Source organism: Rattus norvegicus, chromosome 13 (genome assembly GCF_021556685.1).
Source record: "Rattus norvegicus strain SHRSP/BbbUtx chromosome 13, alternate assembly SHRSP_T2T, whole genome shotgun sequence".
In the NCBI taxonomy this organism is placed as follows: domain Eukaryota; kingdom Metazoa; phylum Chordata; class Mammalia; order Rodentia; family Muridae; genus Rattus; species Rattus norvegicus.
In genome coordinates, this window is record NC_141546.1 from 23960563 (window position 1) to 23986152 (window position 25590).

A 25590-nucleotide genomic window follows, 5' to 3' on the forward strand; every position below is an offset into this window, starting at 1 on the left:
AAACATACCGGTAAAAACAAACTAGTCCTGTAAGAGGGTGAAGGCACTCACACTGTCCTGTGGTACTGAACCCTAGCTCTATCATCAAACCAGATGTCAGCTGACATCCCACCGCACCTCTACCTCCCACCCCCACCCCCACCCCCACCCCCACCTCCCACCCCATCCTTGCTGAGGAGTCTACCTGGCTAGGCTCAGGCTCCTCCCAGGTCCCACTCTGGATAGTGTGAGTCACAGACAGTTCAAGTCTGTGCGTTATGTTCTGAGTCATTCAACAGGCGCCTTGCCCAGGATCAAGGCGGACTTTAAGTGTTCACAAAGCAAGATTAGCAGCAGAAGCAGCCACAGCAGCAGGTATCTTCAAAGTGAAGCTCTAAGGAAGCTCTAAGACCTCTCAGACTCTCGGAGCCTGGGATCTATATTGGCTCTTTAGAGTCAGGACAGAAGCTAAGCAGGACAAAGGCTGGGATCTCACCAGAGCTGCAGGAAGAGCCCAGGAGCTAGCAAAAGACTCCAGTGACAGAGAGGTAAGGAGGGTCACTGGGCTGCAGGGGTCAGGTGTGTGTAAGCCTGGCTGGCAGAGCGCATGTGCACCCTGGGTTGCAAGCCTGCTGCTGGCATCTAGTGATTGGCTAGAGCTCCGACATGGTTGTTATTCCAAGCCCTGGGCTTTGGTTTACAGGAAGGAGCTCTGGAGCTTTTCATATCTGTGTTTGGAAGAAGCCAAGGGTACAAAAACAAGGCTACAAAGTGCCCGGAATTTACATGGAGCCTCACCGTTATTTGCAGTGCTGGGTCCTTGGGGGCAGAAACACAAGTCCCCTCTTTTGTGCAGATTATTATCTGTTCTTTTCCTTTCTCTGTCCCCTCTCCCACCCACCTTTCCACTCCTCTCCACTCTTCACCCCCTTAACTTTCTTTTATCTGTTGTTTATTAACTGCTTCTTGTCAACCTGAAACAAATCTTTTTTACCTACAACGCTTCACCCTGTGTAATGGTTTTCTTTAGCTAAATTTCTCACTCTCGAGCTGAGCTTTCAGGCACTGCCCTACAGATCTGCACCTCAGATCCAGACTCCTCACCAAGGTCTCCTCTTCTCATGGCATGGCCTCCTAATGTAAGCCGTGTGGCTGTGGACCACACGGACATATCCTCTGGGCTCTCCTAATAACTTCTTGATCCCGAGGTCATGATTTGGGTTTTTATTTGTGTTTTTTTTCTCTTTTTCTTTTACAACTTTTAAATATTAAACATCCCTTAGAAAAAGGTAGGTTTCTCTTAGAGTGCCTCTACCATTCGTAAGATCTAAACTATTTCATTTGTTAGCTTAGGCTGTTCTCGAGTCCGTAAGTCCAGGGGCCCTACCTCCTGCGCCGGAAGGTCTACTCTTCTCTTTCTTGCCCTACCTTTATTTCCAAACTACACTGATTGTCATCTTACAGCCTCAGATGACCTGGTATACCTCCTACGTTCAAATGGAATGTATCACCTTCCCGTTCCAAGCCAGTTCTTCACAGGATTCTTGCTGGGATTCGTGACCCGCCCTAAGTGCACACATAGCAGTGAACTCTACATTGATTCTGGACTCCTCACTTCCTCATAATTTGCAGCCATTGCTCTGTTTGACAACTCCTACTTCTCCAGTCAGGGTCTCATCATGGCTGCGATGTGTCTCATGTGTCAATATGCAGTTGACAGGCTGTGATATGCTACTGACTACCATTTGGGTGTTTAAAAGGAGCAGGGACAAAGCCGTGACATGAAGGAAGTAGAGACATGAAAGGAAGCAGAATTAGAAGTTGGCAATCACGTGTAAATCACATGTAAAGTTGCGTTTCATGCACTATCTCACTCTTTTGGCCAGCTCAGACAAGCTGAACTCCCCCAACCCCCAACACACACACACACACACACACACACACACACACGAACATACCCTAAGATTTTTGTCCTAAGGTAGGATCAAATCTGACTTTAGTTATGTTTTGGTTATACTCTTATTTTCTTATTTCAAGTTTCTTTAGTGTCACCTTCTAATTAATGAGGTTTGTGAAATTTTTTTATTCTCCTACTTTTTGGAATGTCAAGTGTTAGTTCAGGGTGTGGGGACTTATGTTGCCTAGAGACAAGTTAGATCCTGCTGTACTGGGGATGTCTACAACAGAAAATGTTTTCTGATACCTACACTCTTTGCTTCAAGTTCTGCAGAAGTTTCGTCATGTGGAGATAGGGAATAACTTCACATTTTGCTCTATAATAGATGCCTTCTTCTAAAAACTGTGTTGGTTTAAATTCCAGTGAAACTGTTAATAATAGAGCTCCCCCTCCCATCTGAGCCATTCAGGTCCCCACATTCCTTGCATTCAAGAGATTCAGGTGACCCTCAAGTCATTGTACTCCAATAAACTACAGTTGCAAAGCTACTGTATGAGGGGTTTTGAAATCATAATCTGTCTGTACAGGGAAATGAACACATGCCTGACCCTTCACCTCTAGGTAAAGTTCCCCATGCTTTCCATGTTGTTTATTGGTTAATCTTCCAAATTAGGATATACTCTTCTTGAAAGGTTTAAAACTTCCAGTTAAAGTTATGTGTACATATGAATAAAAAAATAACATGAAAAATAGCTTGCAGGGATATAGGGCAGTGACTAATTTGGTGAACTTTAAATATTGTGAGGATTAATAGTCAGGGTTTCTATATATTTCAATAAAATTAAAGATAAATGAATATAAAATTATTGTAGAAGACAAAATTTGTTAAGATTGTAATAACTTATAACAACTATTACAACTAATGATCACAAGATTCTTATTACAATCATACTGATTAATCTGCAGTGAAGAATTAACCATAATGATAATAATGCTGTAATGATCTTAACATTTGTAGAGGTAATAAAACTTTTCGTCACTTGAAACAAGAATCCTGCCTAAGTTTTACTCTTGTTCTTTGAGTCTGTGTTTGTTAGTGGTGCTGGTATACTGTGGGTGGATACACATTCTCTCTCTCTCTCTCTCTCTCTCTCTCTCTCTCTCTCTCTCACACACACACACACACACACACACACACACGCACGCACGCACGCACACGCTGGCTGTGTCAGTCAAACCCTCTTTTTCCTTACTATTTTGAAACAGCATCTCTCTAAATTGTCTTGGCTGATATTAAAATTAGTTGGTAGCCCAGACTGTCCTTGTCATTATGCTTGCCTCAGTTTCCTGAGAAGCTGGTGTAGGAGTGGTTCTGATGCTCACATCCTGTTTCCCAGTTGCTTCTCTATCTATCAGTAAAGAGGCCATGGGCCAATTGCTGGATGGAAGAATACGTTGTACTTCCAGGTCCCTGCAGGCAAGCTGGGACACACAAGGAGAAGAGAGAGTTCACTATGCTGGGGAGGGAGAAAAGTCAAGCAGACATGTGAGATTTTGAGTAGAGGGGCCACAGGCAGTCTCCAGGCAGGAGGTTGGGAGCTAAAGTTGAGGACAGATTTAGGGTGCTGAGTTAAGTATTGGGGAGGGCATGCTAGCTGTGGGAGATTTATAACGCCCAGCAATTGAGACAAAAATGCAAGTTGAAATTGAGCAAGGTGTGTATCTGGGTTTTTCATCAGAGGATTCAACATTCTCTAGGTGGAAAAGGTAGCACAGCCAGTTCCTGGAGCTTAGGCAGGCTAGCAAAAGCTACATGCAACAATCTGGGACAACAGGACCCTGCTGCCTGGCCAGACCTAGACTGGGGCATTTCCATTTCCAGAACCAAGTTGATAGGACTCATTCAACATTCCAACATAGTTTTAGTTGTTTTTGGAGGGTAAGGTAAGGACTGTAAAATTGTCTGGAGGCATTTGACAAAATTTACATTTCAAAGGGGCAAAAAGCCTAATTAACACTCACATGTTTTCTAAAGCAATCTCTTCAGAAGGAAGGAAGTGGGGGCAACAAATAAAAAGTCTGTTTGTTCTTTCAGTTTAGCTTTATTACTGTTTAGTAAAGCCAAGGGAAAGGTATCCTGTGCTTGTGCTGTGCCTGTGTTGTTCTGTTTGGGTTTCGTATGAAATTAACACACACACACACACACACACACACACACACACAGGTTCACACACTAGTCACAGCAGATGTTGTGGAAAATGTTGCATCTTTTTGGAGTCACTCTCATTCACATAAATTTTTCATCTATCAACAGTCCACATATCAGGATAGACCACCTCCAAAACTGTGGAATTTTTGTCCTCCGAATTTTCACATGACATGGTAATAGAAGTGCATTTTGTATTTGTAAGAATCGTGAATTATTTACAATTCTTAGAACATTCTTTAATAATTATATGAGAGACTGCAAAAATATATGTTAAACTGAAAAAGAAAGGTAGCAATATTCAGGGTGTGTGTTTGTGTGTGTGTGTGTGTGTGTGTGTGTGTGTGTGTGTGTGTGTGTGTGATGACAGGCTCTGGAATCTGGAAGTTTCAGTCATTACTCCCTGGAGCTCTGAAGGTGTCATCCACAACCTGCTCAGACTTTCAGTCCCTCCCTCTTGAGGTGATGCCTTTACTGACCTCAATGTGACATTATTGGGGTTCTAGAGCTGATGCTCAGGTCAGTGACTGTTAGGGTAACCTATTGACAACTAGATGGAGGGACTGACTATTTGAGGGAAGGATTGAACTATTCGCTACTTAATAGACTAAGTGGCTATTTGAGGGAAGATGAAACAATTTTTGCAGGCTATCTGATCCCCTGTTTCAGAGAGTCCTACATTCATGGGCCAGTATTTGGTTACATTTGTATAATTCAGGGAGCATATTTGATTTCAATTTCATATTGGTCCTGTATTATGTTTGTTAGACAGGGTTTAGTAGAGTCAGTATGGAAATGAAGGGAAGAAGATAGGCATCTCCAGGAGCAGAATTGTTCTTAAAGTCCTTCTGTGGAAGAAGAAAAGCGTGTGCGTGTGGTTTTGGGGTTTTGGGGTTTTGGGATTACATAGGATGAAAGGAGGGGTGGAACTCTGGGGGTGGAGAATTCCATCTGCCGGTCAGTCCTCTGCAGTTGGGAGGTGGTGGATAGCAGCAGATTTGCTGTGGTCATCTCCTTAGCAGAAGCTTGCACAGGGATTGTCAGTCAAGTCCACTTTCCTGTCCAGAGCTCCTCAGTCACCCTGAGGACTTTAGGTCATTAACCTTTTAATTCTCCCACAGACTAAGTGACTTCAAATGACATAAATTCCTTATCTCAAAGTTCTAGAGGTTCAAATATACCATGGTACTCCAAAGCCTGTTACCTACTCTTCAGAAGGCAATCTTATTTCTTTGCCATTTCTAGCTTCTTGTGATGGCCATGCCCAGCTTGTGATTGGTGGCTTGTGCATTGCTGTGACTTCTGCCTGCATCTTCTTTTCTCACTCTGAACCTTCTTTCCTTTCTCTCTTCTAAGAATCTTTGCTTGTTCATTACAGTCTCCTTGATACTTAGGTAAGTGTCCATGCCTAAAATCCTTAATTAAAATCACACAAGTAAAGTGCTGACTACCAACTAAGATAACAGGACAACATACAAGGTTTAGGGGTTGGGACTGGGTGTCTTTTGAAGTATGCGTATTACAGCCTAATATGCTTACTGTCCTCTAATGGAGATCCTGGTGACCATGTGACTACAGAGAGCTTTGTTGATGTGCCTCTGTGCTGTGCCTTCAGCCTAGACCCTGCAAATGGATGACCTCTGTGAAGCCAATGGCTCTTTTGCCATCAGCCTATTAAAAATATTGGGTGAAGAAGACAAGTCACGGAACCTGTTCTTCTGCCCCATGAGTGTCTCCTCAGCCCTGGCTATGGTTTACCTCGGAGCCAAAGGAAACACTGCTACCCAGATGTCCCAGGTATGCTTGCTGGCAATTGCAGGGACAGAAAGAGGGGGAGAAAAACAACAGGTTACTTCTGACTCCCTATAGGGGTTCCTTCTGTATCAGCTGGTTGGTGAAGGTGATTTTGGCTGCTGGGTGGGAGGAGAGACCTTGTGGTGATCTGCCATGGGCCAGTACAAAATGAAGGCAGTCCTGTGGGACCAGTCATCTCCTGTACAGGTTGTGAGAGATGTTAAATTACTTTATCTAGATAAAAGTCATTCACACCTTGTAGAAAAAAATGGTAATTTAGAGTCCTAGCCTACACAAAAGAAAATAAAATAAAACTTTTACTTCTCAGCTTTTGTAGTATTGTGTTTTAAATGGGAATCCAGCTGTATGAGTGAGCTTTTGTTAAATGGGTGGTTTTTCAGGTATGATTATACATCAGTTGAACAAAATGAGCATAGATACAAAATTAGTTCTTTAGGAATCATTTAGAGGGAACATATAATCTGTCACATCTCAATTATTTGTCTATACATTTATCTGTAAATGAGAAAATAATGATATATTGGGGACACACATATCTTCACCCATGTGGGAGAACATCAGAGAAATGTCCATATAGATATCAAGAGAGTGTATGTGGATGAACTCCCGTAGTGCATCGAGAGGCCGAAACTGAGATCGTCTCACTGAACACACTGGGGGAGAAACCTTGGGAGTGAGACTTGGTAGGAGACAGAAGGGAAACTATAACTCTCACCATGTGCTCTAGTCTGAAAAACAAATGACAGACAGACAGACAGACAGACAGACAGACAAAGCATCTCCCTTTTGATACCTGCAGTTTTATTCTTCAATTCTCTGGTTATTAGATTCACTCCTGCTATGTAGTTATTATGTTGGCTATCCACCCTGAGTTATCACATAATGCTTTTCTGCGATGGATGAATCCTACAGACCAGTGACTGTCATTTAAGGGGGGCATTTTGCTTCCCCAGGGATGGTTCTTAAGGACTCAGTCGTTTACTTTTCACAGCAGAGAGGTGCTACTGACATCTAGTGGATAAAGTCCGCAAATGTTGCCAGCATCCTCCAAAGCCCTTTTCCTATAGAAATATTTCAAAATTTTCATCCCTGAGCTGTGTTTGTGTGTAGGAGGAGAGATAATGATCTTGTTAAAAACAGGCTATTTATTTATTCTCTCCCTAGGTACTTGGTTTGAGTGGAGACGGAGATGTTCATCAAGGTTTCCAGACACTTCTCGCCGAAGTTAACAAAAGTGGCACTCAGTACTTGTTAAAAAGTGCCTGTCGACTCTTTGGAGAGGAATCATGTGATTTCCTTTCGGTATGTGTTAGGAAAACTGTCCACTCAGGATGCCCTATGACCAAGTTCTGAGACCAAGTTCTCAGCATAAAGGAGATTTATTTGTCCCAGAGGGAGAGAGGACAGGATAAGGGACAAAGGATGGGAGGAGACAGAGAACATGGGGGAATGAGAAAAGGACTGATGAGACAGGGAAGGGATACGTGTCATGGAAGGACAAAGGACTGCCTGTGATAGAGAGCAGACAGACATGGCACCACATAGGAAAATGGCAGTTATAAAGGTACACGGGGATACCTGTGTAAGGATGAGGTGTTTAATTTTAATGGGCATATTCATTAAGTGAGCTTTTGATTGCTAGACTCCAATAGTTGGATAGCTTGACATTAATATGAAGCCTAAGAAGGCAGATGTGGCCAAATTAGGGAATACACTTTGTCAGCTAGCTTTAGGAATGAGATCTAATGGTTTTTAACATGGTGGAGGGAATGGGAAAGAAGAGGAAGGCCTGCCTGAGCCGTGCCCACCATGTTCAGTGGCCAGAGTCCCTTCATTTCCACTTTTTATTTTTAGTCACTGAGTGTTGGGTACTTGTGTGTCATTTCCTCTGGCTGCTTCCTGCTCTCATTGGGGCATTGTAGTTAGGGGGCCCAGGGAAACTTAGTTATTATTGGTCAAGTTTGGAAGAGCAGGCTGTGTCAGGTGATGTCCAGGTTCTGCAGGACCTGGAGAAGTGTCGTCTGTGAGGCTGAACTAGGAAATAGATTCTGAGGAAACTACTGAGGCTTATGCTGGAGTTACCAGAGCAGCCTGTAGTTGATTTGAAACTTGTTTAGACATATAGACTAGGAACCAAGATAAAGCTAAGCAGGTTAGAAAAAAAATTATCTTGATGTACATTGAAACTTTTAGGTTCATGGTCGTGGTAGTTAGGAAGTAGTGTCCCAAGACCAGGGAAAAGGGGAAAGGACCAGGGAAACAAAAAGATATCCCAAAGAAATGGGAATCCCATAGAAAGGGGGAGAGATGCCATTCCTAGAAATAGACACTAGGCAGGACAGCTTCGGTTGTTGGTTAGCAGGAGTGCTTGTCTGGAGTGAGAGTTCCTGAGAAGAGCTAGGAAAACATAGATTACTTCTGTAAGGTAAATTGGGGAACAAATGTTATCTGAAAGCAGTGTCTGGCTGTGCTGGGGAGAATATAATTTGAGAGGAGTTTCTTACATTAGAATAGTTCTTTCTGCAGTGTTCAGGTAGGCTGTAAGATTGAAATATTTTAGGAACATGAATGATTAGAGAGGATCTTGGCAAACAGAGAAGGGCAGTCTGTAACAGGCTTTAGGTTGGTGTGGAAAGATTGAGAGAACTTGGTTTCGGTTCCCAAAGGGGAACTTGGATGGTTAAGGGGAGAAGTAGTTGGTAGTGGGGTGGGGCATTGGCAACTGTGGTATCTTGGTGAGACAGACTATGACTAAGGAGGCCATTTCCTGATAAATCCCTCCCTGAGGTCAAAGTCCTTATGTTACCTTCTTGCTCACTGATAGATATCTTCACCCTTCCATCCCTACCTTGAGTGATCATACCATCATCATGTTACATAGAGCCTCTCCCCACTCATACCTCATACCTCTGTGGTATGGAGGTTTTGGAGGCTGTGTCTTGTTGAGATAGCCTCTCAAGGTTTGCTTTGTCTTTTGAATCGCCACTGTTGGATTCTAATGGGCTGTGGACTGTGTCTTCCACATTGTTATGGATTGCTTCTAATGGGTCTTTTGTGCCTTCATTGGTCATTTCCTGTCTCACAAATTCAGCCCCTGACAAAGCAGCCTTTCTGCGATAAAATGTTGTTATGCTTGAGCATATATTCCAAAACTCACTTATCCCAATTTCCCCACTGTGGGTCAGATGAGGTCTAACAATCTTGTCACATAATGTGTAGGATGTCACTAATGTGAGATTAGGCAATTTTGGTACAAGCTTGACTGTTTTGTTGGCTGACAGTTCTGAGGATTCTCACATAAAGCTCAGGAACAGACCTGTCCAGGCTGTGGATGGATTCTCTCCTTGGAAGCTCCTGGCTTTGATCTTAACGATCACTGGAGATGATTCTGGATCCTGGAATTCTTCTAGTGAATTCACGGTCACTTGGAAAATCAGCCTTATCTTCTAGCAATGCACAGTGAAATACACTCAACCTTTCTCATGTACATGGCCCCTAAAATATTTTAGAATTGGTATAGGGCAGAGAGTGGAGTTAATTGCTGCAAATACATAGGAAAACATTTTATATAGAGGAAGTTGTCTGGGTTCTAATGTGTTTGGTAATCTCTTAATTTAACTTCATGTTACATTTTTGCCTTCATTATACAAACAAACAAACAGACAGGCTCATACATATAAACACATTCACTCATATCCATATACTTTATAAATCCCCATTATCCACTCTATCTCCTCCATTTCCACAGATTTTCCATGGCTCTCTATTTTCCAACAGTTGGTTCTCAACCTTCCAAATGTTACAATTCTTCAATGCTGTTTCTTGTGCCATGATAATGCCTAACCATAAAATCATTTTCATTGCTAGTTTCTAACTTTAATCTTGAAACATTAATCTAAATATATTTAAAGGTAGAGGTTTTTCCAAGGGGTCACATCCACAGGCTGGGAACTGCTCAATCATTGTTCCAAACATCAATATTCTGTTTACTTCCTTGTCTATTTTTAAACTGATATTTTAGCTTTTTACATTATGATGAGTAAAAGCGTGAGTACCTTCTGGGTTAGGAAACAAAACTGAAATAAAGTCAACCCATCATGCTTGCAGGAGACATTTCTGTGCTTTGTGCATGGATTACCACAGCCCTAATTTTTTTTTTTGAAATTTTGTAGCCTTTTGGCTTTGCTCTGTTACCTTTAATGCTGCTTTTTCTAAGATTTTTGAGGTATGACTCTGGTTACTTGCCTTTTTTTTTATTTTTCACAATAGAATTTTGTTCAGCTCTAAAAAATGACTTAGGTTTATTTTTTCTTTTCTTTTCTTTTTTCTTTTTAGTCAAACTTGTCTTTATTTATTTATTTATTTATTTATTTATTTATTTATTTATATATAGTTGTCTCCATCTTTATTAACTTGGGTATTTCTTATTTACATTTCAATTGTAAATCTCTTTCCTGGTTTCCAGGCCAACATCCCCCAACCGCTCCCTCTCCCCTTCTGTATGGGTGTTCCCCTCCCCATCCTCCCCCCATTACCACTCTCCCCCAACAATCACGTTCACTGGCGGTTCAGTCTTGGCAGGACCAAGGGCTTCCCCTTCCACTGGTGCTCTTAATAGGCTATTAATTACTACCTATGAGGTTGGAGCCCAGGGTCAGTCCATGTATAGTCTTTGGGTAGTGGCTTAGTCCCTGGAAGCTCTGGTTGGTTGGCATTGTTGTTCATATGGGGTCTTGAGCCCCTTCAAGCTCTTCCAGTCCTTTCTATGATTCCTTCAACGGGGGTCCCATTCTCAATTCAGTGGTTTGTTGCTGGCATTTGCCTATGTATTTGCTGTATTCTGGCTGTGTCTCTCAGGAGGGATCTACATTCGGATCCTGTCGGCCTGCACTTCTTTGCTTCATCCATCTTGTCTAATTGGGTGGCTGTATATGTATGGGCCACATGTGGGGCAGGCTCTGAATGGGTGTTCCTTCTGTCTCTGTTTTAATCTTTGCCTCTCTATTCCCTGCCAAGGGTATTCTTGCTCCCCTTTTAAAGAAGGAGTGAAGCATTCACATTTTGCTCATCCTTCTTGAGTTTCATGTGTTCTGTGCATCTAGGGTAATTCGAGTATTTGGGCTAATATTCACTTATCAATAAGTGCATACCATGTGTGTTTTTCTGTGATTGGGTTACCTCACTCAAGATGATATTTTCCAGTTCCATTCATTTGATGATGAATTTCATAAAGTCATTGTTTTTGATAGCTGAGTAATATTCCATTGTGTAGATGTACCACATTTTCTGTATCCATTCCTCTGTTGAAGGGCATCTGGGTTCTTTCCAGCTTCTGGCTATTATAAATAAGGCTGTGATGAACATAGTGGAGCATGTCTCTTCGTTATATGTTGGGGCATCTTTTGGGTATATGCCTAAGAGAAGTATAGCTGTGTCCTCAGGTAGTTCAATGTCCAATTTTCTGAGGAACCTCCAGACTGATTTCCAGAATGGTTGTACCAGTCTATAATCCCACCAACAATGGAGGAGTGTTGCTCTTTCTCCACATCCTCCCCAGCAACTGCTGTCACCTGAGTTTTTGATCTTAGTCACTCTGACTGGTGTGAGGTGGAATCTAAGGATTGTTTTGATTTGCATTTCTCTTATGCCTAAAGATGTTGAACATTTCTCTAGGTGTTTCTCAGCCATTCGGCATTCCTCAGCTGTGAATTCCTTGTTTAGTTCTGAACCCCATTTTTTGATAGGGTTATTTGTCTCCCTGCAGTCTAACTTCTTGGGTTCTTTGTATATTTTGGATATAAGCCGTCTATCAGTTGTAGCATTGGTAAAGATCTTTTCCCAATCTGTTAGTTGCCATTTTATCCTAACAAGAGTGTGCTTTACCTTACAGATGCTTTGCAGTTTTATGAGATCCCACTTGTTGATTCTTGATTTTGGAGCATAAGCCATTGGTGTTTTTTTCAAGAAATTTTCTCCAGTGCCCATGTGTTTGAGGTTCTTTCCCACTTTTTCTTCTATTAGCTTGAGTATATCTGGTTTGATGTGGAGGTCCTTGATCGACTTTGACTTAAGATTTATACAGGGTAATAAGAATGGATCTATCTGCATTCTTCTACATGCTGAACTCCAGTTGAACCAGCACCATTTGCTGAAAATGCTATCTTTTTTCCATTGGATGGTTTTGGCTCCTTTGTCAAAAATCAAGTGCCCATAGGTGTGTGGGTTCATTTCTGGGTCTTCAATTCTATCCCACTGGTCTATCTGTCTGTCTCTGTACAATACCATGCAGTTTTTATCACTATAGCTCTGTAATACTGCTTGAGTTCAGGGATAGTGATTCCCCCTGAAGTCCTTTCATTGCTGAGTATAGTTTTAGCTATCCTGGGTTTTTTGTTATTCCAGATGAGTTTGCAAATTGTTCTGTCTGACTATATGAAGAATTGGGTTGGAATTTTGAAGGGGACTGCATTGAATCTGTAGATTGCTTTTGGTAGAATGGCCATTTTTACTATATTAATCCTGCCAATCCATGAGCATGGGAGATCTTTCCATCTTCTGAGATCTCCTTCAATTTCTTTCTTCAGAGGCTTGAAGTACTTATCAAACAGATCTTTCACTTGCTTGGATAAAGTCACACCAAGATATTTTATATCATTTGTGACTATTATGAAGGGTGTTGTTTCCCTAAATTCTTTCTCAGCTTGTTTCTCTTCTTTGTAGAGGAAGGCTACTGATTTTTTGTTGTTGTTGTTAATTTTATACCCAACTACTTTGTTGAAGGTGTTTATCAGGTTTAGTAGTTCTCTGGTGGAACTTTTGCGATCACTTAAGTGTACAATAATATCGTCTCCAAATAGTGATGTTTTGACTTCTTCTTTTCCAGTCTGTATCCCTTTGATCTCCTTTTGTTGTCTGATTGCTCTGGCTAGGACTTGAAGAACTATATTGAATAAGTATGGAGAGAGTGGGCAGCCTTGTCTAGTCCCTGATTTTAGTGGGATTGCTTCAAGTTTCTTTCCATTTAATTTAATATTACCTACTGGTTTGCTGTATATGGCTTTTACTATGTTAGGTATGGGCCTTGAATTCCTGTTCTTTCCAGGACTTTTATCATGAAGGGGTGTTGAATTTTGTGAAATGCTTTCTCATCATCTAATGAAATGATCATGTGGTTTTTGTATTTCAGTTTGTTTAAATAGTGAATTATGTTGACGGTTTTCCGTATATTAAACATTCCTGCATTCCTGGAATGAAGCCTACTTGATCATGGTGGATGATTGTTGTGATGTGCTCTTGGATTTGGTTTGCAAGAATTTTATTGAGTATCTTTACATTGATATTCATAAGGGAAATTGGTCTGAAGTTCTCTTTCTTTGTTGGGTCTTTGTGTGGTTTAGGTATATGAGTAATTGTGGCTTCATAGAAGGAATTCGGTAGCGCTCCATCTGTTTCAATTTCATGGCATAGTTTGGATAGTATTGTTATGAGGTCTTCTATGAAGGTCTGATAGAATTTTGCATTGAACCCATCCGGACCTGGGCTCTTTTTGGTTGGAAGATTTTTAGTGATTGCTTCTATTTCTTTAGGAGCTATAGGGTTGTTTAAATGGTTTATTTGTTCCTGATTTAACTTGGGTACCTGGTATATGTCTAGGACATTGTCCATTTCCTCGAGATTTTCGAGTTTTGTGGAATATAGGCTTTTATAGTAGGATCTGATGATTTTTTGAATTTCCTCTGGCTCTATTGTTAGTCTCCCTTTTCATTTCTGATTTTATTAATTTGGACACACTCTCTGTGTCCTCTGGTTAGTCTGGCTAAGGGTTTAATCTATCTTGTTGATTTTCTCAAAGAAACAGCTGTTGGTTCTTTTGTTTCTTTGTATAGTCCTTTTTGTTTCTTCTTGGTTGATTTTAGCTCTGAGTTTGATTATTTCCTGCCTTCTACTCCTCCTGGGTGTATTTACTTCTTTTTGTTCTAGAGCTTTTAGGTGTGCTGTCAAGCTGCTGATATATGCTCTCTCCTGTTTCTTTCTGTAGGCACTCAGAGCTATGAGCTTTCCTCTTAGCACAGCTTTCATTGTGTCCCATAAGTTTGGGTATGTTGTACCTTCATTTTCATTACATTCTAAGAAGTCTTTAATTTCATCCTTTATTTCTTCCTTGACCAGGTTATCATTGAGTAGAGCATTATTCAACTTCCATGTGTGTGGGCATTCTTTCCTTACTGTTATTGAAGACCAGCTTTAGCCCGTGGTGGTCTCATAGGATGCATGGGATTATTTTTATCTTTCTGTATCTTTTGAGGCCTGTTTTATGACCAATTATATGATCAATTTTGGAGAAAGTACCATGAGGTGGTGAGAAGAATGTATATCCTTTTGTTTTAGGATAGACTGTTCTACAAATATGTTAAGTCCATTTGGTTTATGACTTCTCTTAGTTTATGTCTCTGTTTAATTTCTGTTTCCATGATCTGTCCATTGATGAGGGTGGAGTGTTGAAATCTCCTATTATTTTGTGAGGTGCAATGTGTGTTTTGAGCTTTAGTAAGGTTTCTTTTATGTAGGTGCCCTTGTATTTGGAGCATAGATATTTAGGATTGAGAGTTCATCTTGGTGGATTTTTCCTTTGATGAATATGCAGTGTCCTTCTTTATCTTTTTTAATGACTTTTGGTTGAAAATTGATTTTATTCGATATTAGAATGGCTACTCCAGTTTGCTTCTTCAGACCATTTGCTTGGAAAGTTGTTTTCCAGTCTTTCACTCTGAGGTAGTGTCTATCTTTGTCTCTGAGGTGTGTTTCCTATAGGCAGCTATATTCTGGGTCCTCTTTACGTATCCACTCTGTTAATCTGTGCCTTTTTATTGGGGAATTGAGTCTACTGATGTTGAGAGATATTAAGGAATAGTGATTGTTGCTTCCTGTTATTTTCGTGTTTGGATGTGAGATTATGTTTGTGCTTGTCTTCTCTTTGTTTTGTTGCAAAACGATTAGTTTCTTGCTTTGTCTAGGGTGTAGCTTACCTCCTTGTGTTGGGCTTTACCATTTATTATCCTTTGTAGTGCTGGATTTGTAGAAAGGTATTGTGTAAATTTTGTTTTGTCATGGAATATCTTGGTTTCTCCATCTACGTTAATTGAGAGTTTTGCTGGATACAGTAACCTGGGCTGGCATTTGTGTTCTCTTAGGGTCTGTATGACATCTGTCCAGGATCTTCTGGCTTTCATAGTCTCTGGTGAGAAGTCTGGTGTAATTCTGATAGGTCTGCCTTTATATGTTACTTGACCTTTTTCCCTTACTGCTTTTAATTTTCTTTGTTTTGTGCATTTGGTGTTTTTACTATTATGTGATGGGAGGAGTTTCTTTTCTGGTCCAATCTATGTGGAGTTCTGTAGGCTTCTTGTATGTTCTTGGGCATCTCTTTCTTTAGGTTAGGGAAGGTTTCTTCTATGATTTTGTTGAAGATATTTACTGGTCCTTTGAGTTGGGAGTCTTCACTCTCTTCTATACTTATTATCCTTCAGTTTGATCTTCTCATTGTGTCCTGGATTTCCTGCATGTTTTGGGCCAGTATCTTTTTCTGTTTTACATTATCTTTGACAGTGTGTCGATGATTTCTATGCAATCTTCTGCTCCTGAGATTCTTTCTTCTATCTCTTGTATTCTGTTGGTGATGCTTGTATCTATGACTCCTTGTCTCTTCCTTTGGTGTTCTATATCCAGGGTTGTCTCCCTTTGTGCTTTCTTTTGCTTCTATTTCCACTTTTAATTCCTTCACCTGTTTGATTGTGTTTTCCTGTAATTCTTTCAGGGATTTTTGCGTTTCTTCTCTATAGGCTTCTGCTTGTTTATTTGTGTTTTCCTGAATTTCTCTAAGGGAGTTCTTTATGTCTTTCTTGAAGTCCTCCATCATCACGATCAAATGTGATTTTAAATCTAGATCTTGCTTTTCTGGTGTGTTTGGATATTCAGTGTTTGCTTTGGTGGGAGAATTGGGCTCCGATGATGCCATGTAGTCTTGGTTTCTGTTGCTTGGGTTCCTGCACTTGCCCTTTGTTATCACGTTGTCTCTGGTGTTACCTTGTTCTGCTATTTCTGACAGTGGTTAGACTGTCCTATAGGCCTGGGTGTCAGAAGTGCTGTAGACCTGTTTTCCTCTTCTCTTTCAACCAGTCATGGGAACATAGTGGTCTGCTTTCAGGTGTGTAGTCCTTCCTATCTACTGGTCTTCAGGTGTTCCTGTGGGCGTGTGTACTGAGTCTACCAGGAAGGTCACTTAGAGTAGAAAAGGTGGTCTTGCCTGTGGTCTAGGGCCTGGAGTCGATTCTCAGAGATGGGTTTCAGCTCTCTGTGAGGGCAGCAATCAGAAGGGCCTGCCCCGCCTTCACTCGGGACCCTGTGCACAGGGCCCAGATGGAGCTAGGCGTTTTCCTCTGGAGTCAGAAATGTGGGCAGAGTGTAGTCTCCTCTGGCTTCCCAGGCGTGTCTGCCCCCCTGAAGGTCTAGCTCTCCCTCCCATGGGATTTGAGTGCAGGGAGCTGTTTGACTTGGTCTCTTCAGATCCGGGCGGTGTCTGGACCACAGTGATGAGTGCCCCTATCTTCCTGTTCCCAGAGGCCCTATAAGGTTTCCTGTTGGGCCAGGGATGTGGGAAGGGGTGGGCAGTACTAGTGGTCTTCCCTGCCCTACAGTCTCAGGATTGCCCACCTGTCTGGGTAGTGAACTCTCTTTCCCACAGGGTTTGGGAGCAAGGAGCTGTGGGCTGGGATCAGCGAGGTTCTGGCCCCCAGCTAGAAACCGGAAGTGCCCGGTCCCAGAGGAGTTTTGCCTTTGTGAGTCCTGAGTCCACCAGGCAGGTCACTTGGAGCAGAAAAGTTGGTCTTACCTCTGGTCTCAGGCCTTGAGTCGCTTCTCATATCCGAGTTTCAGCCCTCCATGAGGGCAGCAACCAGAAGGGCCTGCCCTGCCTTTGCTTGGGATGGACCCTATGCACAGGGGCCCAGATGGTGCTAGGTGTTTTCTTCTAGAGTTAGAAATGTGGGCAGAGTGTAGTCTCCTTTGGCTTCCCAGGCTTATCTACCCCTCTGAAGGTTTAGCTCTCCCTCCCATGGGATTTGGGTGCAGGGAGCTGTTTGACTTGGTCCCTTCAGATACGGGCGGTGTCTGGACGGCAGCCCACAGTCCTAATCTTTGTACACAGGACAGCTATCTTAACAAGCAATGAGCAACCCAGTCAGGTGCATATTTTCACCTGACATCCTGCATCTCTCTCACTGTAGGGCAATGTAGGAGGCTTACACATTTTTAAATACATCTTGAAATACAGAATCACCTCTACAGACATTTATAATAGGGAAAATGTTAATAGAAAATACTTGTTTCCACAGTTGTGAAATCCTTGCTGAATAGTGTACAACTTGTGATTGTGTTTGTAGACCTTCAAGGAATCCTGCCAGAAGTTCTACCAGGCTGGGATAGAAGAGATGTCCTTTGTTAAAGACACTGAAGGGTGCAGGAAACGCATCAATGACTGGGTGTTGGAAAAAACTGAAGGTAGGAAGTTTTCACTTATATAGACCTTGGATTAGGTGGGAAGGAGGCCTATTATGGTATGCTGAACCTCATGCTCCATGCTGTTGTTCCTATAACCCAGTTCTCAGTGCTGTGACAGCATGTTTGCTGGGCTTTCAGGAAACAAACAAACCTTTTTTTCCTCAGGATTATAAGATCATAGACAGTAATTTCCTAATGAATCTAATATTGAATGTCAGACTGTTTCCCTCTGAACTATATTAGAAAGTCCTTGGAAAATTCTTTCTTTGGGGTTTTGTTAATATTCTGTCAGGGAAAATTCTGCTATGCTCTGAAATTGAAGGGTCAGGACAAGGTTTAGATGGCATATGAGTTGGAGTTGGTCCATTGCCTCTCTGTGGAAATATGAGCAGCTCGTCATTTTGACTTGCAGTCTCATCTTCCTATTACCTGACTATGGTGGTCAGAGTTATTTTAGAACATGAATCTCTTACAAATTTGCTCTACTAGACATCTTGTTAATATTTGGATTGTAGTGTTCACAGATCTGATTTATTCCTTGCCTTCTGAAATTGGTTTGCCTGTTGTTGAGTTGAATATAGAGCAAAAGAGGGCACCCTAAATAATGAACAAGAAACAGAGACTTCTAAAATGTGGAAGAACTAAGTCATTTACTTTGTCAAGTGACAAAACCTAGTAGTTAATACATTTAATTTATGGTACACTCATCATGTGCCAATTAGCTGCAAATGTCATTCACCATCCTAAAAGTTAGTCAAAGTCTGAGCACAGGAAAGGGAGAGCCTCTCATGTTTCATACGTCATCTGCCTGTTGGGTTCTTGCTCTCCCACTGATGAATTAGAAGTAGGTCATTGAAGGGGTTCTCTTGCCCTTCATGTACCATCAGTTGTTCTCTTTAGCTGTTCACCTCCTTCCTCCATGTAGACTGACCACATGCTTTTCCAGCATAATAAGCTCAATGGTTTCTTGTAGACCTCCTTGTCCCATTTCTTTGGGAGACTGAACTTGGTCCCCTCTATGTTGCATCCATAATTTCTTTCTCTAGTTTATTCCTTTTCATAGGCTTTCTTTCTTCCCCATTACAGGTCTATATTTCTGATCTTTGGGAAGCCTCTTCTTATCTAAATGTGATTTGGAGATTTGTACTAAGCAGTGATTCTTAACTAGGATTGGTTTTGCCTTCCAAACATGGCTACAGGTAATTTTGGCTGTTGAAATTGAAGAAAGTGTCAGTAGCTAGATACCTTACCATATACAAATGCACAATAGAATCTTATTTCAATAACTCTCATGTGAAAAGTCCATAGTAGTATAATTGAGATCGTGTAGTGCTATGGCCAAGCAGGCATTGTTAGAATCAGAGACAGTGTGTGGTTTTCCTAGTGTGATCAACTGCTACCTTTGTATACTTTGCAGAAGTTTGGGGAAATTTTCTCATCCTGAACTTCTGCATACACAAGCTGAAGGATAAGCCACAGCAGCCCCACTTGGACTGTTTAAACAGGGCATCTTGATACATAACCCTGCATCAGCACTTTTAATACTGAAGGAGAGAAATTGTGTGTTTGAAGGCACATTCTGCTGGATAGCAAGTTTGGCAAAGTTGAGGCCAGTCTATGCTATGAGGGAAAAAAATCTCTCTTATGAAGAGAGGAAGAGGAAAATGATTGTTTAACCACAAATGATGCCAAGACAAATGAATATGAGAGAATGCTTATTGTCTCTCCTTCCCCAAATCAGTATAGATTCCTCTTATATCCCCCCCCCAATTCTCCTCAACTCTACCTCCCCCTCCTCCTTTTTTTAAAAATATTTTTATGTTCTCTCCAGGTAAAATTTCCGAAGTTCTGAGTCCTGGAACAGTTTGCCCACTGACTAAGCTGGTTCTTGTGAATGCCATGTATTTCAAAGGGAAGTGGAAGGCTCAGTTTGACAGGAAGTACACGAGGGGCATGCCCTTTAAAACTAATCAGGTAGGACAGTATTTTCAATGTATTGTTATTTTCTTAAAGTAGTAAGCTGAAAAAGAAGATGGGTAAGAAAAGTAACAGCTCTGTTACAGAATTTTGATTCTTATGGTTTCTAAACTAAAACAATGTGCTTACTGATTGTTTTTCTTTTTATCACTTTTGGTCAATTTCATCTTCCATCTCCAGTTGAATGATCTCTGCTGAGTGAGATCCTGCCTGAGCTATGTCATCATGCCGATGTCATGCTATACTTGTGGTTGATTACATTTCTTTTGCCATGCCAATTGTAGATATGTGGATCTGCCATAGAGTTCAAAGTTATAGAATCTTTGATGAAAGAAAAAAATTCTAGTAGTTGTTAGGTTAATTTTAAATATAATGTTCTGCATTCCCTGCAAATATGTAAAGGAATTTGATTTCTGTCAATTTATACATAGCAAGCTGCACAGAAATATGATAGTAAACGTATTTGGTACAGCTTTAAAACTGCCTGACTATATACCTCATGTCATGGTTCCTTCCCGAGAAAAGCAAAGATATAAAACCAACTCTACAACTTGGCAGTGCTTAAGAATACAGGTGCATTTCTCTTCGTTTTGTCTGTATTCCCAAAAGAGGTCTTTCAGTCCAATGGCTGAATGGCAGTTTACATCCTTCTTAATATGGAGAAATAATGCCTCACTATAAAATCCCCAGAAGGGCTTCCCTATGAGTTTTCTCAGGAAAAAAATCACAATTTCTTCAAAAACATTGTCAAATTTTAAAGGTCTGTTTCACTATTAAACTGTTCTTACTCTTTACCTAGTAATAGTTCATCCATGGAACAATAGTCTACTCTACTTGATAGTGCAATTCGCTAATAAAGATTTCATATTTCACAGACTAAGTGCATATAAATAATGATCATTTTATTCTTTTCTGAGTTCCAGGAGCTTAGTTTCTGTAACTTACGTTTTGCTTTGGGAAACAAACTAACTTAATTACATTTTCCTCAGGAGGAGAAGAAGACAGTCCAGATGATGTTCAAGCATGCTAAATTTAAGATGGCACATGTGGATGAGGTGAACGCGCAGGTTCTGGCTCTGCCCTATGCTGAGGACGAGCTGAGCATGGTCGTCCTCCTTCCTGATGAGAGCTCTGATCTCACTGTGGTGAGTCCTGCCCACTGAGTGTCTGTGGAAGCCCACTGAGCTTGTTGCTCTACGGGCATCTCCCAGCTAACATTTGCAGAGTTTCCAGCTAAAGTGTATTCCAAGCACATATGCACACAGTGTGCCTCCTAGGAAACATGCATATGCATTTCTTCCAAGTGTTTCCACAAGTTTTGATATGGATGAGGGACTCCAAAAGTCTAACAGCATTTTTTTTAATTTAGGAGGGTAGGGCCCAATAATCCTTGAACAAAGACCCTGGAAGAAGGATAGCATTGAATCATGGTGATGTTTGCTACATATTAATGTGAATATGAGCCCTGTGGTAATTTTTTAAGAAACACAGGTTCTAACCTAGCAGATAATGGCTTGGGGTTTTGCATTTCTAACAAGATTTCAGTTGAAGCAAGTGCAGTTGAGCCTTGGATGACACTTTGAATACAAGCGTATAAGGTATAGGAATGTGTGTGGGTGGGATGGAGTGTTGCTTTTGATCATCCTCATGACACAAAAGGAGCCAAGTGTGGAGAGGGAGAGACTTACAAAATAGAAGGTATATGACCAACAGCATTCTGCTAAGGCAGCTCTCAATTGGGGAAAATGCTACCATAGTTGACTTTATGCAAGTGCTTAAAATTGATACAAGCCAGTGACAACATGCTAGTGCATAGGATTGATCACCATCAATTTAATCTTGTTGGTGGTGGTGGTGGTGGCCAGTTCATTTCTTTGTTCTTTTCTATGTAATCAGAAAACTGTTGTCATACATCAAGAATGAGAACTGTCATGGCTAACTGAGAAGGAATTTAGAAAAGTCTAGGAACAGAAGCAAATCCAGCAGCTGTCACTAGATGAGAGTACTCCCCATAGGTAAAGGAATAAGAGAATGCAGGTGGCACTAGCCTACTGACCTTCTAATTCTAAACTCTGACCCTTTGTCATTACAGGTGGAGAAAGCACTTACATATGAGAAGCTTAGAGCTTGGACAAATCCAGAAACCCTGACAGAAAGTAAAGTGCAAGTCTTTTTCCCCAGACTAAAGCTGGAGGAAAGTTATGACCTGGAAACTGTTCTTCAGAGTTTGGGAATGACAGATGCCTTTGAGGAAACAAAGGCTGACTTCTCTGGGATGACAAGTAAGAAGAATGTGCCTGTGTCCAAGGTTGCCCACAAGTGCTTTGTGGAGGTTAATGAGGAAGGCACCGAAGCAGCTGCGACCACTGCAGTGATCAGGAATACCCGGAGCTGCAGAATAGAGCCAAGGTTCTGTGCTGACCGCCCATTCCTTTTCTTCATCTGGCACCAGAAAACCAGCAGCATCTTGTTCTGTGGCAGGTTCTCTTCTCCATAATGTCCTTATGGGGTTGAGGATGTGGTTCAGTTGGCGGAGTGTTTGCAGAACAAGCACAAGGCCCTAGGCTCAGCCCTAAGCACCCTATGAAGCTAGGCATGATTGTGCCTACCTGCCATCCTAGCATTTGGGAGGTGCAGGATGAGTGAGTCACACATTCAAGGTCATCCTAAATGACACAGGACTCTGTCTCAAACACCACCACCACCACCACCACCACCGCCAACAACAACAACAACAATAACAATAAAAAACAAGAAAGTAGATGTGTGATTGATTGACACATCATTCTCTGCTGAATTCTGGAATTAAAATTCCATGTTGTCAGATTTGCCAAGGTGATTTCAATGTAAAAATAAAAAGAATATACTTAGTAGTTGGTGACTATCCTTCCTGACTGTCCCAATACTGTGTATGGCAGTTTGGAGTGGACGAGAAGGCCATACTTGGTTTGGAGTGTCTGAGGTGATTCTCAGTATCTCCAGCCTTACTCCCAACCCAGATTCTAAAGTGCTGCTCCACCCTGTTAACATCTCTAAACTGTCCCCACCACTGAAAGACTTACCCGGGAATGCCAGTGACCATTCACAAAGCCAAGGGTAAGAGCTACAGAATAACTGCTGTAACTGCCCATGACTCCTACGTAGCTGAGAGAGTGTCTCCTTCCGTCAGTGTCACTCAATGCTCTCTTATGACTCAGGGTTCAGGCAACTCTTTCCACAAGTTTTCAGTGAATGTTTAAGAACTCAGTGAGAGCCTTCAGGATGGAGCTGAGACATGACGCTCCAAAGTGTTTCCTCCCCCAAACCCCTGACTGCTTTCTAAAGCTCCAAGTGTTTTCCTTATTTCCCCTGACTCTAATGAAAATGTCACACAGGATGATTCTTACAAACCATCTCTCTAATTAACTACGTGCTCAGACATGATTCAAATGTACCCTTAATGCCCTAAATGCATATGCATGCTAGCATCAGTACATAGACTCAGTGGGTTGTACTTATACATGTGTGTGTGTTTGTGCGTGTGTGTGTGTGTGTATGTGCATGTGTAACAAAGAAGTCATGAATATGAGAGGGAGTGAGGGGGGCACAGGAGGAGTCAGGTGAGAAGTGAGGAGTGGGCAAAAATAGACTATTTATATATGAAATTCTAAAATAAAATTAAAGATTAAATAAAAAAGACAACTATATTTTCTGACTGAATAAAATTTTTATTATTGGCAGAAAGTGGGAAATTATAGGAACACATACAAAGAAATTTAAGCTTTCTGCAAGTCCCCTCCTCAGAAATCACTATTTTGAATATGCATTATATCCATTATATGGATGCAAATATAAATTCATAATGTTTTAGCACAGGATAATGATCATTTTTTGTAGCTTATTTTCACTGTAAGTCTTGCTCAAGACAATTATCATTCAGTGTCAACATCTTGCTGTGCATTGAATTGTGGGATGAGGGAGCGTTTTCTGTAAGCAAACCTATTTAGACAATTTGGAAAATTAAACATGTATTACAGACTACTGTGTTGAATATCTTCAATGGTTGATTACACTCTTAATTTCTCAATAAATATTGCTAAAATGATAATCCTGTCAGTATAATGTTTAGGTATGTGATGAGACATCCGAAATGATCTCCAAAACCTTGAGCTGCTTTAGTCACCGTAAGGTTTCATTACAGTACACTAACTATTGCTGGTCCTGTTAATGTTTAATGAGGTAGACTAAATAAGGGTGACTCCTGACTCTGCTTTATTCTCAGTTGACAGTTCCCATGGATTGTGCACAATGTAGTTCTTCGTTAAGTCTCACCAAGCTGTACAGAATGTATCCTCGGGCCACTTCCAGCTCAGAACTATGCTTTCCAAACAGGTTTGGCTATGACCCAATCCAGGAGATGAGAAAGTGTGACTCTGTGAACTTTGATCTCATTTCCATCTCTAATTTGGAGTTACACTTTTCCTGAGGTATAATTGGATAGAATTAGAATAATTGAACGCAAAGTTCAGTAAGTTCTGAAGCATGCATCTACCCCTGATGCCATCTGTACAGTTAAAGCACAGAACACGACTGTCACACAGGCAAATTTTCCCTGGATATTTTTTGCAACAATAAAGTGTAATTTTTTCATTTCTCCTCCTTCCTACTGCTTCCCTAGCCACCCTCTGAAACCATAGCCCCATTGTCTTTAACCATAGTTTTTTACATATAATCTAAATGCTCGACACACACATGCAATCTGCTGATTCTATTCCGTGTCCCTGCATGAATTTATTTCTATGGCCGACCACTCAGTGTGAGATAACCACTCCTGAGCCTCATCCCTGATGATGACTATTCTCCCTCTCTCAGTAATATTAATTATAGTTTTTCACCTAAGGGAGTAGCCCTGTGATATTTTGTATAGCTACTCTGGGATGTTACCTGAAGCTGGAATTTTCAGGTCTTTCTTTTCTGTAGGTCCATTTTTGAGATTTCATTGTTTAGTTTCCCTCTCATAGCTAGAAGGCACAAACTCACAACAGGTTTCCTGGTCTTCTGGCTTTTACAATCCTTCTGCCTCCTCTTCGTGATGTTCCTTGGACTGGTAACTTTTGTATACACCCCCTCTCTGTCAGCTCCAGACACTAATACCACCCTCAGGCAAGAATTTCTCTGTTTCCTAATTAATGTTGTGGGATACTGGATCCATTTCTGTGTTGTTCTTGCCATTCACTGAAAATACCTTTAGATTCTTCTTCATTGCTATAAAATATATTATGTTATTTTAGCATATAGTTTCTTTTGCTTCTACTTAATATGTCATTGTTTAGGCATAATATCATTTGTTTATCCATTCATAATCTTATGAGTATTTGCAATGTTGTCAAGGTTTAATTACTGTAAATAAAGTTTTTAAGAACACTCATGGTCACATATTCATTTATCAATTCTTTCATTTCTTTTGACTGACTACGTAGTATTGGAATACTTTGGTTATGTGGGAGGTGCAGATATAATATTGTGGAACTTGCAAAGCCTCTTATGGTTAATCCTAGCCCTCAGTAGGAGAGGTAAAGGCAGAAGGAACACAGTGAGTCTGAGGCCAGCCTACTCTATGGAGTAAATTCCAGGCCAGTAGGAGCTACACAGTGAGTCCTTGTATGAGAGAGAGAGAGAGAGAGAGAGAGAGAGAGAGAGAGAGAGAGAGAGAGACAGAGACAGAGAGAGACAGAGAGACAGAGAGACAGAGAGACAGAGAGACAGAGAGACAGAGATAGAGACAGAGAGACAGAACTTACAAATTGTTCACCTAAGTAGTTTGTATACATTCCAGGCCAGTAGGAGCTACACAATGAGTCCCTGTATCAGGTAGACATAGACATAGATAGATAGATAGATAGATAGATAGATAGATAGATAGATAGATAGACAGAGTTTACAAAGTGTTCACCTAAGTAGTTTATATTATTTAACATTCCCAACAAGATATAGTTGCTGTACACACTAACTGAAATGTGGTTGATATCAACGTCCTTTTATGTAAAGTGTCCCATGTCATAATGGTTTTAGTTTTCATTTTGCTAAAACAATAGTCATGTTCAACATTTTCCCCATAGAATCATTTGCTCTCCACATATGGTTTATAGTGAAATATCTTTTAACCATTTCCACTTATATA

The 25590-nt window shown here is 41.0% G+C and overlaps 1 protein-coding gene across 4 annotated transcripts in view; it reads left to right on the plus strand.

Moving 5' to 3' along the window:
- The window catches only part of Serpinb8 (serpin family B member 8), a 36456-nt gene extending 11623 nt beyond the window's left edge, over positions 1–24833 (plus strand). For 3 of the 4 annotated variants that reach the window (XM_087580097.1, XM_087580098.1, XM_087580096.1), the window contains 6 exons: positions 5698–5879; positions 7062–7199; positions 17336–17453; positions 19285–19427; positions 20420–20575; positions 21523–24833. In XM_087580097.1, coding sequence (XP_087436223.1) covers positions 5712–5879; positions 7062–7199; positions 17336–17453; positions 19285–19427; positions 20420–20575; positions 21523–21927 — 1128 coding nt within the window. In that variant the 5' untranslated portion in view covers positions 5698–5711 and the 3' untranslated portion in view covers positions 21928–24833. 4 annotated transcript variants of the gene reach the window in all.
- Positions 24834–25590: the final 757 nt, after the last annotated feature.